Source organism: Moschus berezovskii, chromosome 17 (assembly GCF_049115385.1).
Source record: "Moschus berezovskii isolate FMDL1 chromosome 17, NW_MosBer_1.0, whole genome shotgun sequence".
Lineage (NCBI taxonomy): Eukaryota > Metazoa > Chordata > Mammalia > Artiodactyla > Moschidae > Moschus > Moschus berezovskii.
Genome location: NC_142476.1, coordinates 64,190,756 through 64,209,684, shown reverse-complemented (window position 1 = coordinate 64,209,684; position 18,929 = coordinate 64,190,756). Strand labels below are relative to the sequence as shown.

The 18,929-nt window shown below is 38.1% G+C and overlaps 1 protein-coding gene across 2 annotated transcripts in view; it reads left to right on the top strand.

Moving 5' to 3' along the window:
• The window catches only part of DNAH14 (dynein axonemal heavy chain 14), a 398,894-nt gene that overhangs the window by 161,354 nt on the left and 218,611 nt on the right, over nucleotides 1-18,929 (top strand). The window contains exons 26-29 of one of the 2 annotated variants that reach the window (XM_088845531.1): nucleotides 3,277-3,364; nucleotides 11,692-11,945; nucleotides 16,762-16,993; nucleotides 17,672-17,725. In XM_088845531.1, the coding sequence (XP_088701657.1) occupies nucleotides 3,277-3,364; nucleotides 11,692-11,945; nucleotides 16,762-16,993; nucleotides 17,672-17,725 (628 nt within the window). The remainder of the gene's footprint in view (nucleotides 1-3,276; nucleotides 3,365-11,691; nucleotides 11,946-16,761; nucleotides 16,994-17,671; nucleotides 17,726-18,929) is intronic. The other variant, XM_088845532.1, reaches the window with a different exon arrangement.

Here is an 18,929-nt window from a genome sequence, read left to right as displayed (position 1 = left end):
TTGTGGGGAGGGAGGAACACTGCAAACAAATATCACTGGTGTGTGTGAGAGTGCTCTCAGTGTATGGACCACACTGAGTTTGCCCCAGCTCACAGCGGTGTGTGCTTTCCCAGTCTACACTGCTCAGGCTCTGCTGGGGTACTGTCCAAAGCGGGCCCTACATTTCATGCACTTCCCAGGTCTAAGCTGCTCAGGGTACTCTGCAAATGCACAGACTTGGTTGGGTGTGCATTTTGTGCCCTTCCCAGGTCCAAGCAGCTCAGGTGACCAGGTGCTTGGCGAGTGCACTGTCCCAGGTGGACTGTGCATCTTAATCACCTCCCCAGTCCTGGCGCTTGGTTTCCCAAGTGCGCCACGAGAGCACTGTCTCAGGCGTGCCTTGTGTCTCCTCTGGGGAGCTGATCTCAAGCTGTGACCCTCCTGGCAGATATCAACCGTCCAGAATCCCAGGAAGACTTGGTTAGCAACTGGGAGCCTGCTCACAGTTTGGTGGAGGATGCCATCTCCGGGGCCGAGATTGCCCCTTGCCTTCCAGCTCTGGCTGTCACTCTTCTGCCTCTCTGCCTCTGGTGGGGGAAGGGGCCGGTCTGCAGCCAGCTAGCTCTCTTTTGGTATTCGCTCAATCCTTTGTTCTGTGAGTGGGCCAGGCTATGCCTTATGTTAGAGCTTTACACAAGAAAGTTCTCTTTTTTTTCTCTCTCTCTCTCTCTCTGGATATCCCACAGTTTGGGTTGCTGTCTCATGTTAGCTCCGTCAGATTGTCCTCAGGACATTCAGGTCCAGTCCTTTCCCTAAGCAGGCAACCTGTGCCTTCCTGTCCAGCCCCAGCTAGCTCTTGGTGGACACAAGCACCTGGGCTTACTTCTCCACTGACAGTTGTGGTTAGGCACCTATTTTGTGGGTTTGTTTTTTTTTTTTTTTTCTCCCAGTTATGTTGCCCTCTGAGTTTCCAAAACTCCCCACAGACCCACCAGTGAGAGGGTGTCCTGCTGTTTGGAAGCTTCTCCTTCATGACTCCCTCCCCAGGATGGGTTTCTGTCCCTAACTCTTTTGAATCTCCTTTTGTCTTTTATATTTTGTCCTACCTCCTTTCGAAGAGAATGGGCTTCCTTTCTAGGTGCCTGGTGTCCTTCGCCAGCATTCAGAAAGTTGTTTTGTGGAAGTTGCTCAGCATTCGAATGATCTTTTGATGAATTTGTTGGGGGAGAAAGTGTTCTCCCTGTCCTATTCCTCTGCCATCTTAGGACCGCCCTCCCCTCTTCATTACTTTTAAAAGCTAAATTATAATTGCTTTTTTTTTTTGGTAATTATTTTTTATTGGAGGCAAATTATTTTACAATATTATATTGGTTGGTTTTGCCATACATTGACATGAATTTGCCCCGGGTTTACATAAGTTCCCCCTCCTGAACCCCCCTCCCACCTCCCTCCTCCCTTTATCCTCCCTCTGGGTCATCCCCACATGCCAGCCCCGAGCATCCTGTAACATGCATTGACCCTGAACTAGTGATTCGTTTCACATATGACAACATACGTGTTTCAATGCCATTCTCCCAAATCATCCCACCCTCACCCTCTCCCATAGAGTCCCAAAGACTGTTCTATACGTCTGTGTCTCTTTTGCTGTCTCGTATACAGGGTTATCATTTGCCTCTTTCTAAATTCCATATATATGCATTAGTATACTGTATTGGTGTTTTTCTTTCTGGCTTACTTCACTCTGTATAATAGGCTCCAGTTTCATCCACCTCATTAGAACTGATTCAAATGTATTCTTTTTAGTGGCTGAATAATACTCCATTGTGTATATGTACCAAAGCTTTCTTATCCATTCATCTGCAGATGGACATCTAGGTTGCTTCCATGTCCTGGCTATTATAAACAGTGCTGCGATGAACATTGGAGTACATGTGTCTCTTTCAATTCTGGTTTCCTCGGTGTGTATGCCCAGGAGTGCGATTGCTGGATCATATGGCAGTTCTATTTCCAGGTTTTTGAGGAATCTCCACACTGTTCTCCATAGTGGCTGTACTAGTTTGCATTCCCACCAACAGTGTAAGAGGGTTCCTTTCTCTCCACATCCTCTCCAGCATTTATTGCATGTAGACTTTTGGATAGCAGCCATTCTGACTGGTGTGAAATGGTATCTCATTGTGGTTTTGATTTGCATTTCTCTGATTATGAGGGATGTTGAGCATTTTTTCATGTGTTTGTTAGCCATCTTTATGTCTTCTTTGGAGAAATGTTTGTTCAGTTCTTTGGCCCATTTTTTGATTGGGTCATTTATTTTTCTGGAATTGAGCTGCAGGAGCTGCTTGTATATTTTGGAGATTAATCCTTTATCCGTTGCTTCATTTGCTATTATTTTCTCCCATTCTGAAGGCTGTCTTTTCACCTTACTTATAGTTTCCTTTGCTGTGCAGAAGCTTTTGATTTTAATTGGGTCCCATTTGTTTATTTTTGCTTTTATTTCCAATATAATTACTTTTTAAAGTTAAATGTAGGACTTTATTGTTAAAAATCACTTAATCATTTCAGTCCAATATTCAGTTTTGTTGAAATTATTTCAAATACTGTTTTTACCACTGATAGTATTTGACATTCAAAGCTAATAGGTGTCATCTCCTAGTTTAGTATAGTCCCAGGTGGCACTGGTGGTAAAGAACCTGCCTGCAGATGCAGGTAGACATGAGACGCAGGTTAGATCCCTGGGTCGGAAACATCCTCTGGAAGAGGGCATTGCAACCCAGTCCAGTATTATTCCCTGGAGAATCACATGGACAGAGAAGCCTGGTGGGCTATGGTCCATAGACTCACAAAGAGTCAGACTGAAGCAGTTTAACATGCATGCACACCATCCCAGAAACTCAATGGTTTTATTGGAAATGTGCAGATGATATTAAAGAGGAATTTAAGGAATATGCATTATGCATTAATTAAAGCTCTATTATCTCTGCTTTGTTATTTATATACCTAAATTAGAAAAGTCAGAGAGCCTAAAGGAAAATTCCTCTGTTATCTTATCATGCTTAATCATTAAATGGCCACGATCAGTGATTAGATATAAATGTTATAAATTTTTTTTTTTTTTACAGACTTTTATCTATGCATCTACAAACATATACACACATACACAACTGTAATGGAGGATAGTGTTTTTGAATAAGATTATACAATGGCAAGCCACTCCAGTACTCTTTTTTTTTTTTTTTGAACAGAGGAAAATTTATACGTCGAACCTGGATATAAGTGTTATAAATTTTTTTTTGCTTATAGATTTGTAAGTCAAGGAGTTGATGACTGGTACTACCAACAGTTTTCTCTATGGGTGCTGTCTCATCCAGGACAAGTGGTACTCACTGTGGTAAGTAAATACTTCTTTGATGTTACTGATATATGTAACTCTGAACTGCATTAAAAAATAAAATGGAGAGATGGTTGACTAGATGGACAGATATCTGACAAAGTAAATATTAGCAAAACATTTATTAAGGAACATAGGTGATAGCTATATGGGTATTCATTTTATAATTTCTTCAACTTGTCCATGCTTTTAAAAATTTTCAGGTTAAATGTTGAAGGAATATAACTCATGAATTATTTTGTTGTTTGTTATTCAGTCGTGTCTGAATCTTTGTGACCCCATGGACTGGAGTCCACCAGACTCTTCAGTCCTCCACTATCTCCCCAAGTTTGCTCAAACTTGTCCATTGAGCAAGTGATGCTATCCAAACATCTCATCCTCTGTTTCCCCCTTCTTTTCCTGGCCTCAGTCTTTCACAGTATTAGAGTCTTCTCCAATGAGTTGGCTCTTTGCATCAGATGGTGAAAATATTGGAGCTTCAACTTCAGCATAGTACTTACAGTGAATATTCAGTGTTGATTTCCTTTAGGATTGACCGGTTTGATCTCCTTGAAGTCCAAGAGATTCTGAAGAGTGTTCTCCAGCATCACATTTTGAAAGCATCAAGTCTTCAGTGCTTAGCCTTCTTTATGGTCCGACTCTCACATCCATACTTGACTACTGGAAAAACCATAGCTTTGACTATACATACCTTTGTCAGCAGAGTGATGTTTCTGCTTTTTAATATACTGTCTAGTTTGGTCATAGCTTTTCTTCCGAGGAGCAAGTGTCTTTTAATTTCATGGCTACAGTCACCAACTTCAGTGATTTCGGAGCCCAAGAAAATAAAGTCTGCCATTCTTACCAATTTTTTCCCTTCAATTTGCATTGAAATGATGGGACTGTATGCCATGATCTTAGTTTTTTGAATGTTGAGTTTTAAGCCAGCTTTTTCACTCTCCTCCTTCACCTTCATCAAGAGGTTCTTTAGTTCCTCTTCAGTTTCTGCCATTAGAATGTTATCATCTGTATATTTGAGGTTCTTCATGTTTCTCCTGTCAAGCTTGATTCCAGCTTGTGATTCATCCAGCCTGCCATTTTGCATGATGTACTCTGCATATAAGTTAAATAAACAGTGTGACAATATCCAGCCTTGATGTACTCCTTTTCCAATTTTGAACCAGTCTGGTTCAACTGTTCCATGGCTGGTTCTAACTGTTGCTTCTTGACCTGCATACAGGTTTCTCAGGAGAGAGGGAAGGTGGTCTGGTATTCCTATCTCTTTAAGAACTTTCCACAGTTTATTGTGATCCACACAGTCAGACTTTAGTATAGTCAGTGAAGCAGAAGTGTATTTTTTTTAGGAATTCCCTTGCTTTTTATGCAATCCAAAAAATGTTGGCAATTTTATCTTCGGTTCTTCTCCCTCTTCTAAACCTAGATTGTACAACTGGAAGTTCTCGGTTCATATACTGAAGCCTAACTTGAAGGATTTTGAGCATTATCTTGCTAGCATATGAAATGAGCATAGTTGTATGGGAGTTTGAACATCATTTGGCATTGCCCTTGTTAGGAATGAGAATGGAAACTGACCTTTTCCAGTCCTGTGGCCACTGCTGAGTTTTCCAAATTTGCTGACATATTAAGTGCAGCACTTTAACAGCATCATCTTTTAGGATTTGAAATAGCTCAGCTGGAATTCCATCACCTCTGCTGGCTTTGTTTGTAGGAATGCTTCCTAAGGCCCACTTGACTTTACACTCCAGGATGTCTGGCTATAAGTGAGTGAACACACCATTATACTATTTTTTTGTAGAGTTCATCTGTGTATTCTTGCCACCTCTTCTTAACCTCTTCTGCTTCTATTAGGCCCTTGTCATTTCTGTCCTTTATTGTGCCCATCCTTTCATAAAATGTTCCCTTGGTATCTCCAATTTTCTTGAAGTGATCTCTAGTCTTTCCCATTCTATTGTTTTCCTGTATATTCTTGCATTATTCAAGTAAGGCTTTCTTATCTCTCCTTGCTATTCTCTGGAACTCTGCATTCAGTTGGGAATATTTTTCCCTTTCTCCTTTGCCTTTTACTTCTCTTCTTTTCTCAGCTATTTGTCAAGTCTTCTCAGAAAACCACTTTGTCTTCTTGCATTTCTTTTTATTGGGGATAGTTTTGGTCACCACCTCCTGTACAGTGTTATGAATCTCTGTCCATAGTTCTTCAGGTGCTCTGTCTATCAGATCTAATCCCTTGATTCAATTTGTCATTTCCACTGTATAATCATAGGAGATTTGATTTAGGTCATACCTGAATGGTCTAGTTGTTTTCACTACTTTCTTCAATTAAGCCTGAATTTTGCAATAAGGAGCTCATGGTCTGAGCCACAGTTAGCTCCAGGTCTTGTTTTTGCTGACTGTTTAGAGCTTCTCCACCTTTGGCTACAAAGAATATAATCAGTCTGATTTCAGTATTGACTGTCTGGTGATGTCCATACGTAGAGTCGTCTCCTATGTTGTTGGAAGGAGGTGTTTGCTATGACCAGTGTGTTCTCTTGGCAAAACTCTGTTATCCTTTGCCCTATTTCATTTTGTACTCCCAAGGCCAAACTTTTCTGTTGCTTCAGGTATCTCTTGACTTCCTACTTTTGCATTCCCATCCCCAGTGATGAAAAGGACATCTTTTTTTTTTTTTGTATTAATTCATAGAATCATTTGGCTTCTTTGGTATTAGTGGTTGGGGCATAGACTTGGATTACTGATGTTGAATGGTTTGTCTAGGAAACAATTCAAGATCATCCGTCATTTTTGAGTTTGCACCCAAGTACTCTATTTCAGGCTTTCTTGATGGCTATGAGGGCTACTCCATTTCTTCTAAGGGATTTTTGCCCACAGTAGTAGATATAAAGGTCATCTGAATTAAATTCTCCCATTCTGGTCCATTTTAGTTCACTGATTCCCAAAATCTCGGTGTATACTCTTGCCATCCCCTGCTTGACCATGTCCAATCTACCTTGACTTATGAGCCTAACATACCAGGTCCCTATGCAGTATTGTTCTTTATTTATTTATTTTTAATTTATTTATTTTAATTGGAGGCTAATTACTTTACATTATTGTATTGGTTTTGCCATACATTGACATGAATCTGCCCTGGGTGTACATGTGTTCTCCATCTTGAAACCCCCTCCCACCTCCCTCCCCATCCCATCCCTCTGGTTCATCCCAGTGCATCAGCCCCGAGCATCCTGTATCATGCACTGAACCTGGAATGGAGATTCATTTCACATATGATAATATACATGTTTCAATGCCATTCTCCCAAATCATCCCACCCTCACCCTCTCCCACAGAGTCCAAAAGACTATTCTACACATCTGTGTCTCTTTTGCTGTCTCGTATACAGGGTTATCATTATCATCCTTCTAAATTCCATATATATGCATTAGTATACTATATTGGTGTTTTTCTTTCTGGCTGACTTCACTCTGTATAATAGGCTCCAGTTTCATCCACCTCATTAGAACGGATTGAAATGTATTCTTTTTAATTGCTGAGTAATACTCCATTGTGTAAATGTACCACAGCTTTCTTATCCATTCGTCTGCAGATGGACATCTAAGCTGCTTCCATGTCCTGGCTATTATAAACAGTGCTGCGATGAACGTTGGAGTACATGTGTCTCTTTCAATTCTGCTTTCCTCAGTGTGTATGCCCAGGAATGCGATTGCTGGATCATATGGCAGCTCTATTTGCAGTTTTTTGAGGAATCTCTACACTGTTCTCCATAGTAGCTGTACTAGTTTGCATTCCCACCAACAGTGTAAGAGGGTTCCCTTTTCTCCACACCCTCTCCAGCATTTATTGCTTGTAGACTTTTGGATAGCAGCCATTCTGTCTGGCGTGAAATGGTACCTTATTGTGGTTTTGATGTGCATTTCTCTGATTATGAGTGATATTGAGCATCTTTTCATGTGTTTGTTAGCCATCTGTATGTCTTCTTTGGAGAAATGTCTGTTTAGTTCTTTGGCCCATTTTTTGATTGGGTCATTTATTTTTCTGGAATTGAGCTGCAGGAGTTGGGCTTGTATATTTTTGAGATTAATCCTTTGTCAGTTGCTTCATTTGCTATTAATTTCTCCCATTCTGAAGGCTGTCTTTTCACCTTACTTATAGTTTCCTTTGCTGTGCAGAAGCTTTTAATATTAATTAGGTCCCATTTGTTCATTTTTGCTTTTATTTCCAATATTCTGGAAGGTGGGTCATGGAGGATCCTGCTGTGATTTACGTCGGAGAGTGTTTTGCCTATGTTCTCTCTAGGAGTTTTATAGTTTCTGGTCTTACATTTAGATCTTTAATCCATTTTGAGTTTATTTTTGTGTATGGTGTTAGGGAGTGTTCTAGTTTCATTCTTTTACAAGTGGTTGACCAGTTTTCCCAGCACCACTTTTTAAAGAGATTGTCTTTTCTCCATTGAATATTCTTGCCTCCCTTGTCAAAGATAAGGTGTCCATAGGTGCATGGATTTATCTCTGGGCTTTCAATTTTGTTCCATTAATCTATATTTCTGTCTTTATGCCAGTATCATACTGTCTCGATGACTGTGGCTTTGTAGTAGAGCCTGAAGTCCGGCAGGTTGATTCCCCCAGTTCCATTCTTCTTTCTCAAGATTGCTTTGGCTATTCAAGGTTTTTTATATTTCCATACAAATTGTGAAATTATTTTTTCTAGCTCTGTGAAGAATACCGTTGGTAGCTTGATAGGGATTGCATTGAACTTGTAAATTACTTTGGGTAATATATTCATTTTCACAATATTTATTCTTCCAATCCATGAACACAGCCTATTTCTCCATCTATTAGTCTCCTCTCTGATTTCTTTCACCAGTGTTTTATAGTTGTCTATATATAGGTCTTTTGTTTCTTTAGGTAGATATATTCCTAAGTATTTATTGCTTTTCGTTCCAACGGTGAATGGAATTGTTTCCTTAATTTCTCTTTCTATTTTCTCATTATTAGTGTATAGGAATGCAAGGGATTTCTGTGTGTTGATTTTATATCCTGCAACTTTACTATATTCATTGATTAGCTCTAGTAATTTTCTGATAGAGTCTTTAGGGTTTTCTGTGTAGAGGAATATGTCATCTGAAAACAATGAGAGTTTTACTTCTTTTCCAATTTGGATTCCTTTTATGTCTTTTTCTGCTCTGATTGGTGTGGCCAAAACTTCCAAAACTATGTTGAATAGTATTGGTGAGAGTGAGCACCCTTGTCTTGTTCCTGACTTTAGGGGAAATGCTTTCAATTTTTCACCAATATTGTTCTTTACAGCAGCAGACTTTACTTTCACTACCAGACACATGCACAACTGAGTGTCATTTGTGCTTTGGCCCAGCCTCTTCATTCTTTCTGAAGCTATTTATCTGGTCTTCCCCAGCAGCATATTGGACACTTTGCAATCTTCCTGGAGTATCATATCTCTTTTCCTTTTCATACTGTTTATGGAGTTCTTGAGGCAAGACTATTGAAGTGGTTTTTCCATCCCCTTCTCCAGTGGATCACTGGGCAAAACAGGTCTTACTGGGTAAAAATCAGGGTATCAGCAGGGCTGTATTCCTTTATCCATTTCTTTGTCTTTTTTCCAGCTTCTGGAATTCTTTGATTCATAGCCCCTTCCTTTATCTTCAAAGCTACCAGTGTCACCTCTCTTTGAGGTGACATTCTTCAATAGTTATATCTCCCTCTGTTTAGAAGCAGAGAAAGTTCTCCAATTTTAAGGTTACATGTGATTACACTGGCCCCACTCAGAAAATCTAGAACCTCCCTGTCACAAGGTCTTAATCAACTGTTTCCATCATAAGGTTACATATTCACAGGTTCTGTGGATTAGCACATGGGTAGAAAAAAAAATAGAAGGGGAAGAAAGAAAACGAAGAAAAATTACGAGATTTGTTATGGAAGCTAAGGGAAGAGAGAGGGACATTTTTGTTTGTTTGATTTTTCTCTAGAAAAAGTGAGTGGTCATCATTTTTAAATGCTCTAGAAAGGTCTGAAAACTCCATTATGTCTGTCAGTTATTAGGGTCAACATGAACCTCAGAGACAGCAATTCTTCTGGAGTAATGAAGGTAAAAGCCATATTGCCATGAGTTACTATTATCAAGTATTTTTAAAGCACACATGACCTCATAGTTCCCTGTTAAATTTTAACATAATATTATATTTTTTTACTTTACCTTGACCCACCCTAATTTTTAAGTCTTTGTTAAGATAACCTGGGATTATGGACACAAATTCTGATTATCAAATCTCCTTGGTCTCCTTTGTCATTCACTTGCCTGAATATTAATAAAGTACTCTCAGATCTTAAGTCAAGGACTTATTTAAGCTGTTGTTTAGGAAGACAACAAAATTATAGTTAATCAGTATGCACATTTCTGCAGTTTACCAGGCATTCAAATAATCAAATCTGCTCTACTAAGAAAAGATCTTTCCCAAACCCCTGGTCTTCCAAACATGCTTAATAATTAGAAGCAGTCAGTAATCTGTTTCCAAAAATATTTTATGATAGATTTCAACTTCACTCACTGAACATGTTTTTGTTTTCCCATGTCTGCCTTACTTACTGCAAATTTCCCATCCTGGTATGCAATTTACAACTTCTCTTCCTCTTGTAAACATTTCTACATATGCAACATAACTAGGAACTATCTCTGAGTGGACACCTGTTGGGATAATAAAATGTTTACATGCAGTATCCACTAAGAGAATTTCAATATAGATTTAATCAAACTATAGTGGTTGAGAAGTCCTCTATGATTAGCTAAATAAATAGATAAAATCTAGTTCATAGTCAGTCTTACCATATCTAAACCTTCCCTCAACCTACACTGAGGCACCCTCGGAGATGGTCTCAGCTCACTGGTTGCTCTCTCCTGAGGCTATGAATCTTGAATAAATACCTCAGGTGTGACAGTACAGTGACTTTTGAGCAGACTCTTCGGTGGCATTACCATGACTTTGCTATGGTTCCTGATGCCTGGCCCAGATTCTTGCTTCTGCCAACTTCCTAAGCCTCAGCTCTCACCTCCAGCTGATCTGCTATTAGAGGTCTACAACATGCTTTCGGGAAGTCAGAGTTAGTTTCTGTTACATGCTGCCAAAACACTAACTGATAGATCAAGTTTCCCATGTGGGTACACTTATCTTGCCCTGGAAAGAAAAAAAATCTCACCATTCTATGTATTACCTCTATGCTAATTATTCTCATATTTATTTCTTCATAGTTCCTCTTGTGTATTTCTCGAGAGTGTTAAGTCGCTTCAGTCATGTCTGACTCTATAATCCCATGGACTGTAGCCCGCCAGGCTCCTCTGTCCATGGGGATTCTCCAGGCAGGAATACTGGAATGGGTTGCCATGCCTTCTTCCAGGGGATCTTCCCAATTCAGGGTTAAAACCCACATCTTTATGACTCCTGCATTGGCAGGCAGGTTTTTTACCACTAATGCCACCTGGGAAGCCCATGTATTTCTTAATCACTTCAAATTTAGTATATCCCAAATGAATCCATTGTGTCCCTTCACCTAGAGCATGCTATTCCTTCAATAGGTATAATATCTTAGTGACTGGAATCACAATTCACCTAATTACAGGCCAGAAACCCATGAACCTCCTGACATATCTCCCTACATTAAGTGCCAGGTCAATTTGACTTAAATCCAGTAGCCTTTTTAAAATTGCTCTGGTATGTATGGAAAGAGTGACAAAAGATGAATCAAATAATAGAAGTTATATAAAGTTCCTAAAAATTACAAACTTAACCTATTTCTGAATCCCACTCAGAAAACAGAAGTAATTTAATCTTGGAATTATGATACCATTATTACTGTCCCCAGGTTCTTACTTAGCCTAAGTGATGATAGATTATAAAATTTAGAAAATATAAATGTTGGTGATAAATATGTTTCCATTTATTAAAGAATAAGGCTCCCACAAGCATTAGTCAAAGTTCAGTCTCTAAGTGTGAAATGCATACAAATGTGTAAACTCTCTCTTTTACACACATAGGGTGACTCATGCATAATACACACCACATATCGTTGTTCAGTTGCTCAGTCATGTCCAACTCTTCGCGACCCCGTGGACTGCAGCATGCCAGACTTCCCTGTCCTTCACCATCTCCCAGAGCTTGCTCAAAGTCGTGTTCATTGAGTTGATGATGCCATCCAACCATCTTGTCCTCTCTTGTCCCCTTCTCCTCCTGCCTTCAGTCCATACCACACCACTCTTGAGAATATCTATTTTCATTTATAAAATTTATGCCTCAAAATTATTACTTTTATATCTTATTTTTTCAGAGCCAGATCATATTTTATAACGATTGTATCAAAAGTTTTGTGAGTTCTCATCCAAAAAAAGAGGTAGAAAAAGTCCATGCTGGTATGACACATCATCTAGAAGAGGTTGCAGAGCTGGTGGTGCTGGATACTCATAACTCTCGAGCAAAAGTTGTACTAGGGGCGTTGCTTACCGTGTATGTTCACTGCAGAGACATAGTGAGAGATTTACTACTCAAAAGTATTTTCAATGCAGATGATTTTGAGTGGACAAGGTAGGTAGATCAAAATTACAACTCTAAAATAGCTTCTCATATCCCTATCTCGGGTAAGTTAATTCTCTACCTCAAATTTTGTCCGACCTGAGTTTTCTCTCTCTGGGATTTATAGAAATTCTAAGCAAATTCTGCCAACTTGAGTACATATTTCTGTGCTTTCTTCTTCCTCTTCTCTACTGTTCTTCTCCTTAAGTTCTTTTTGTTTTATCTTCCCGAACTGACCACACTCCTCTTAGGTGCATTTTCCCTTTTACCATTCAGCCAGAGGGCAGTTTTCAATGGGTAGTGAAAGAAGCTCTACCTCACGTCTCTTCTTTCCCCCACGTGCTGTCAGTTCTAGGACAGACCAAGCTGGGAAACAAATCAGAGGACATTTCTAGCCAATTCTCTAACTCAGAACTCCCTTCCTCCTAAAAAGTGCAAGTCTCTCAGTCGTGTCCGACTCTTTGTGACCCCCATAGACTGTACAGTCCATGGAATTCTCCAGGCCAGAATACTAGAATGGGTAGCTATTCCCTTCTCCAAAGGATCTTCCCAACCCAGGTTTCCTGCATTGCAGGCGGAATCTTTACCAGCTGAGCCAACAGGGAAGCCCAAGAATATCTGAGGGGGTAGCCTATCCCTTCTCCAGGGGATCTTCCCTACCCAGGGATTGAACTGGGGTCTCCTGCATTGCAGGTGGATTCTTTACCAGCTGAGCTACAGGGAAGCCCTTCTTCCTACCCAGGGGCAATAAGTATATAGTCATATACATGTAGTATTTCATATACAAATATGAAAGTATAGAAAAATAGTGCCATTAATTTTGGTGAACAAATCAAACATAAGATTCCTATAATAAATATAGTTTCAAATTTCTGAATTAATTTTTTTCTTAAGTTTCCTCTGTTCATAAGAAAACAACTGCCCTACCTGTATAAGATCCTTGATTCTCAAGAAAAGTTTATTTTTAATAAATTCTGTAGTAGCATAAATTTCCTGATTTTAGGTATGACAATTTCCTTTAAACTCTAAGGAAAATAGAATGGAAAGAAGCTGTTGCATTTGACTGGCACCACTGTCTGCTATATTTTATCAGAATACTTTATATTATATATATATTCACATGTTTGTATTACTGAAGTATAACTGTGTACATTCTTAATTGCTAAAGGAATATGTCTGCGAGCCCTCACGCTGCATAAAGTTTAGCATGTCATTATTACTGTCTATTGACTCTCTTTAAAAGTGAAAACTAAAAATGGAAGAGCATATACAGAAAAGTAAACTAGGAGAAAGAAGATTCTATTAATAATAAGACTCTGAGTGTATCTATGACTCTAAGGGTATAGCTTCCATATAGTGTGCCTTGGTGTCCCATGGCACCATAGGGCACTCACACCTGTAAGATTTTTTAAACTTTTGAGAGACTATAAGGACACTATAAGATGCCAGAGTTTCTTTGATTACTCAGTGATAAAAAGTCTGCCTGTCAACGAAGGAGACACTAGTTTGATCCCTGGGTCAGGAAGATCCGTTGGAGAGGTAAATGGCAACCCACTCCAGTGTTCTTGCCTGGGAAATCCCATGAACCAGAGGAGCCTTGCAGGCTATAATCCGTGGGATTGCAAAAGAGTCAGACAGGACTTAGTGACTAAACAAACAAGGGATATATAACATCAGTAAGATACCCAGCTACTAACAGTCTGAAGCAGTTTATAATGTTAATATTAGATCATGCTACAACCTTTCAGTGACCTCTTATCTTTGCAAAGCTAGGGTTTTGGCAGTGGCCCTGTTAAAAAGCAAGCACTGAATTAAAATTAATTTGGCACAGGAAGTAAGATTGGCATGATGCAATCTCATTTCAAAGTTTGAGAAATTATGCAGTGTACAACAGTTACACACAACCCTCCAGTTATTTAAGAACGAAATAAATATATTTTCTTTCAATATTTGTAAAATTTTAAAAATTAAGCTACTGTAAGTCATGAAGACAAAAATGCTTCTTAAGCTGCTTTGGGCCTAAAAACTAATAAAAGAAACTATGAAATATTTCTTTCGGCCTAGAGTAATCATGAAAAATAACTTATACACTGCAGGTACAGTGAGAAATCTTTTCCTAAACTCATACAATACGGTCAATTAAGCTATGACAAAGGAGGTAAGAATACAGGTAAGAAGACAGTTTCATCAATAAGTGGTCTTGGAAAAACTCAACAGCTACCTGGAAAAGAATGAAACTAGAATATTTTCTCACACCTTATACAAAAAGTAAACTCAAAATGGATTAATGATCTAAATATATGACCTGAAACCATAAAATATCCAGAAGAAAGTATAGGCAATATATTTTTTGACATTGGTCTTAGCAATTTTTTGGATATATCTCCTCAGACAAGTGAAACAAAAGCAAAAATAAACAAGTGGGACCTAATCAAAATTAAAAGGTTTTGCAAAGCAAAGGAAACCATCCACCAAACGAAAAAACAACCTACTAAATGGGAGAAAATATCAGTAAATGATACATCTGATAAAGGGTCAATATCCAAAGTATTAAAAAAAACCTCATACAACTCGATATCAAAAAAAACAACCCAATTAAAAAATGGGCAGAGGACCTGAACAGATGTTTTTCCAAAAAAAATACAAATGGCCAACAGATGCATGAAAAGATGCTCAACATCACTAATCATGAGGGAAATGCAAATCAAAACCACAATGAGATATCATATTACACCTGCCAGAATTCAGTTCAGTCGCTCAGTCGTGTCCGACTCTTCGCGACCCCATGAATCACAGCACACCAGGCCTGCCTGAACATCACCAACTCCCAGAGTTCACTCAAACTCATGTCCATCAAGCTGGTGATGCCATCAAGCCATGTTATTCTCTGTCGTCCCCGTCTCCTCCCACCCCCAATCCCTCCTAGCATCAGACTCTTTTCCAGTAAGTCAACTCGTCGCATGAAGTGGCCAAAGTATTGGAGTTTCAGCTTTAGCATCAGTCAGAATAGCTACTGTCAAAAAGACAGCAAATAACAAGCTTTGGTGAGGATGTGAAGAAATGGGAACCCTCATGCACTACTGATAGAAATGTAAGTTGGTATAGCCATTCTGGAAAACAGTATGGAGGTTCCTCAAAAAATAAAAATAATCTACCAATTATACCATGTATATTTATCTGAAGAAAATGAAAACACCATTTCGAAAGATACATGCACCCCAACATTCATTGAAGCACTATTTACAATAGCCAAGATATGGAAACAGCATAAATCCATCCACAGATAAATGGATAAAGAAGATGTGCTATATACATGCAATGGAATGTTAACCATAAAAAAAGAATGAAATTTTGCCATTTGTGTCAATATACATGAACCTGGAGGATATTAGACTTAGTGAAATAAGAAAGATAAATACTGTATATTTTCATTTATATGTGGAATCTTAAAAAATAAATGAACAAATATAACCAAACAGAAACAGATTCATAGATACAGAGAACAAATTAGTGGTTACCAGAAGGAGGTTGCAATAAGAAGTACAATAGAGGTAATGGAGATTAAAATGTACAAACTACTAGATATAAAATAATAAATTATGAGGATGTAATATACAGCAATGGAGAAGGCAATGGCAAGCCACTCCAGTACTCTTGCCTAGAAAATCCCATGGATGGAGGAGCCTGGTAGGCTGCAGTCCGAGGGGTCGCTATGGGTCGGACACGACTGAGCGACTTCACTTTCACTTTTCACTTTCACACATTGGAGAAGGAAATGGCAACCCACTCCAGTGTTCTTGCCTGGAGAATCCCAGGGACGGGGGAGCCTGGTGGGCTTCCGTCTATGGGGTCACACAGAGTCGGACACGACTGAAGTGACTTAGCAAATATACAGCAAAGAGAATACAGTCAATAGTGACTTTATATGGAGTATATTCTATAAAATTGTCAAATTACTATGAAAGTGAAAGTCGCTCAGTTGTGTCTGACTCTTAGTGACCCCATGGATAGTCCATGGAATTCTGTATAGTCCATGGAATTATCCAGGCCAGAATACTGAATTGGGTAGCTTTTTCCATCTCCAGGGGATTTTTCCAACCCAGGATCGAACCCAGGTCTCCCGCATTGCAGGCAGATTCTTTACCAACAGAGTAGTGTACCCATGAAACTAATATAATATTATAAGTCAACTACAACTTAAAAAATTCATTTCCTTCAACGGTGACTTCTCGCTCTTCGTCTGAGACTCTGCAATGTGATAGTTTATAATTTTTAAATTTTCTTTTTATTTTTAAATTAAATTTTAAATTAAATATTTTAAATTAAATTTTTATATTTCCTTATAATCTGCTTTGTTCTAGAAAGGATTTTAAAGGTTTTTATGAGGGATATACAAAATACTAGATGACAGCATAAACTAAGATATAAATAGGCCACCAATTTAACTCATAGTGGTTTCCATAAGAATGTAGTCCTGGACCACTAGTGTAGTGGTTATAATGAATAATGTCTGAAACTACATTCTTATAGAATCCATCAAAACTTCATAGAGATGATTGTTATGTAAATCTTGCATTTATGCTGACCATCATACCAAAGTAGCAAAATTCAACAAGGCCATTTTTCTCATCGGGAAGAGTGTTCATGTTTGTAGTCTTCCAAGTTCTAGTAGTTCCTGTCTAATAGAGCAATTGATGAATTATCCACCAGTCTTTTCTTTTGATTTTTGATGTTTTTAAATCAACATAATCTTACTATGTTTCTGCATGTGAACAAAATTGAAAATCATTTGCCCAAATAATATGATCATTTAAAATATCGTTTTCAGGTATTTGCAATATAAATGGAATGAGAAACAAAAGTTGTGCTATGTATCTCAAGGAGATGCCAGCTTTACTTATGGCTATGAGTACTTGGGCTGTACCCCAAGATTGGTGATTACACCTCTCACTGACAGATGCTGGCTAACTCTCACTGGAGCACTACACTTTAACCTAGGAGGTTGCCCTGCTGGTCCAGCTGGTACAGGAAAAACTGAGAGTGTTAAAGATCTAGCAAAAGTAAGTGGTTTCTATATCTAGAATAAAAACTTCTCTTTTTTTAGTCACACAAACTTTAAAAGTTATCTTAAGTTTACACCTCTCCTGTTGTTAAAGTATTCCTAATATTTAGCAAACACATTAACACACTAATTCATACATCATCATTTAATTTTGAATGTTTAATGTGTGCTGGGACTTAGGATCTTGGTAAGTCAACATAGTTGACTTGGACTATAATAACGAACTAACATCTATGTAAATGGTAGCTTTGTCCCCCCTTCCTTTCCTGTAGAAGTGATTCGTTTATTTTGAGCTCCATACACAGATTTTTGCCTAGTCTTTGTGATTAACAGAAGTGTTTGTGTGTGGGGTGGGGGGTGTATAAGAAAAAGAGACAAAGAAGCAACTGATGAAAGCAAAGGGTAAAGTTTATGATATTGCTGAAATGGTTTTTCTTAGTTTATTTGTTTAAAAATATGACCTTAAGCCTCCATGCACTAATCAACTAAACTATAACAGTATATGTGCATTAATCATACACTGAGTCTTGTGGATTTCTAAATTTGGTATAAATTCCTTTATATTGTAAAAATTTTCTTGAAAGAATAAAGATATTTTATTCCTCTGGAAGTTTTAAAATTAGTATTTTGTGTCATAATTCAATAAATATATTCAAATATCATTTTTGTTTCCCAGTCCTTAGGCAAACATTGTGTAGTCTTCAACTGTTTTGAGGATTTGGATTATAAGGTAAAGCTTATTCTTATATACTCAGCAAAACACTATGGTAACACATAAAAAAATAATTCAGTGAGGATTAAAAGAATAAGAAAAATATCTTCAGTTCAGTTCAGTTCAGTCGCTTAGTCATGTCCGACTCTGTAAATGCTATTCTTTTAAACTAACAGAAGAGAAATTTTAAATGTAATTGAAACTTAAAACATTATACAGTTTACCTTTATTCAGCTGAACCACTTCTTAAGACAGATATTTTCCAATGTTTTAACAGGGAGGATCTTTTCAAACAAAATTGTTATGAAACGTGAATATATAAAAAATTAAGAGTACCGCATCAGTAATATAAATTTACATATTCTAACGTATACTTTTATTTACTGAAAATAAAGAACAATGAGGCTACTATGAGTAACGCAAAAATTTGAGTCAGAGGTTATATAAATGATTACAAGTTTATGTCAGCCTTATTTTGTTTTGGTTGCATATTATCTAAGATATATCTCATAGCATTCTTAAATATTTATTAAAATGTCATATACCTCTGTGCCTATCACAAATTTCCTTAGTTTCAAAACACTCCAATTTATTTTATTTTGCAACTTAAGTCCAAACCTTTTACATTGTGCTGAGATCCTACATTTCCAATATGTATTCGCCTGGCACATTAAAAATATCAGTAAATATAAATAAGCTGATTGAACTATTATTCTTAAAACACTTACCAAATCGCCTCTCTGTCCTCCCTGGAAACTACCTTTACTGGGGCTCTGCAGGAGTGGGACTAGGGTAAGGTGAGTGATGCTCTTAACTGTTAAGCAAAGGTCAATGAGGAGCCAAAAAACTTAGTCATCAAGACAAATAGTATTTTAGTGCAATGTATTTTTTAAAGACTCAAGGTAAATGCCCTCCCAAAAGTGTGATAAACAAAATATCAAAGTTTCAGATAAAGACAGGATCTGATTGCTGCAGTCAGTGGGAGGAATCAACTTTTTCAGGCTTCTGAGCCAGAGGGGCTCTCTCCAATTCTCACATCTTGCCCCTCTGCAGCACCTAACAAAAGCTCCTCTTAGAGTTCGAGCATTCCTCAACAGGTATTCAGTCCACAGACACTTTATCTGGCTTGTTTGTTTCAGTTTATAACATTTACAGATCAACAGATTTCAACACAGACTTTCAGTTTTTCACAAGGACACTGGAGGATCTAGCCACCCTGGGC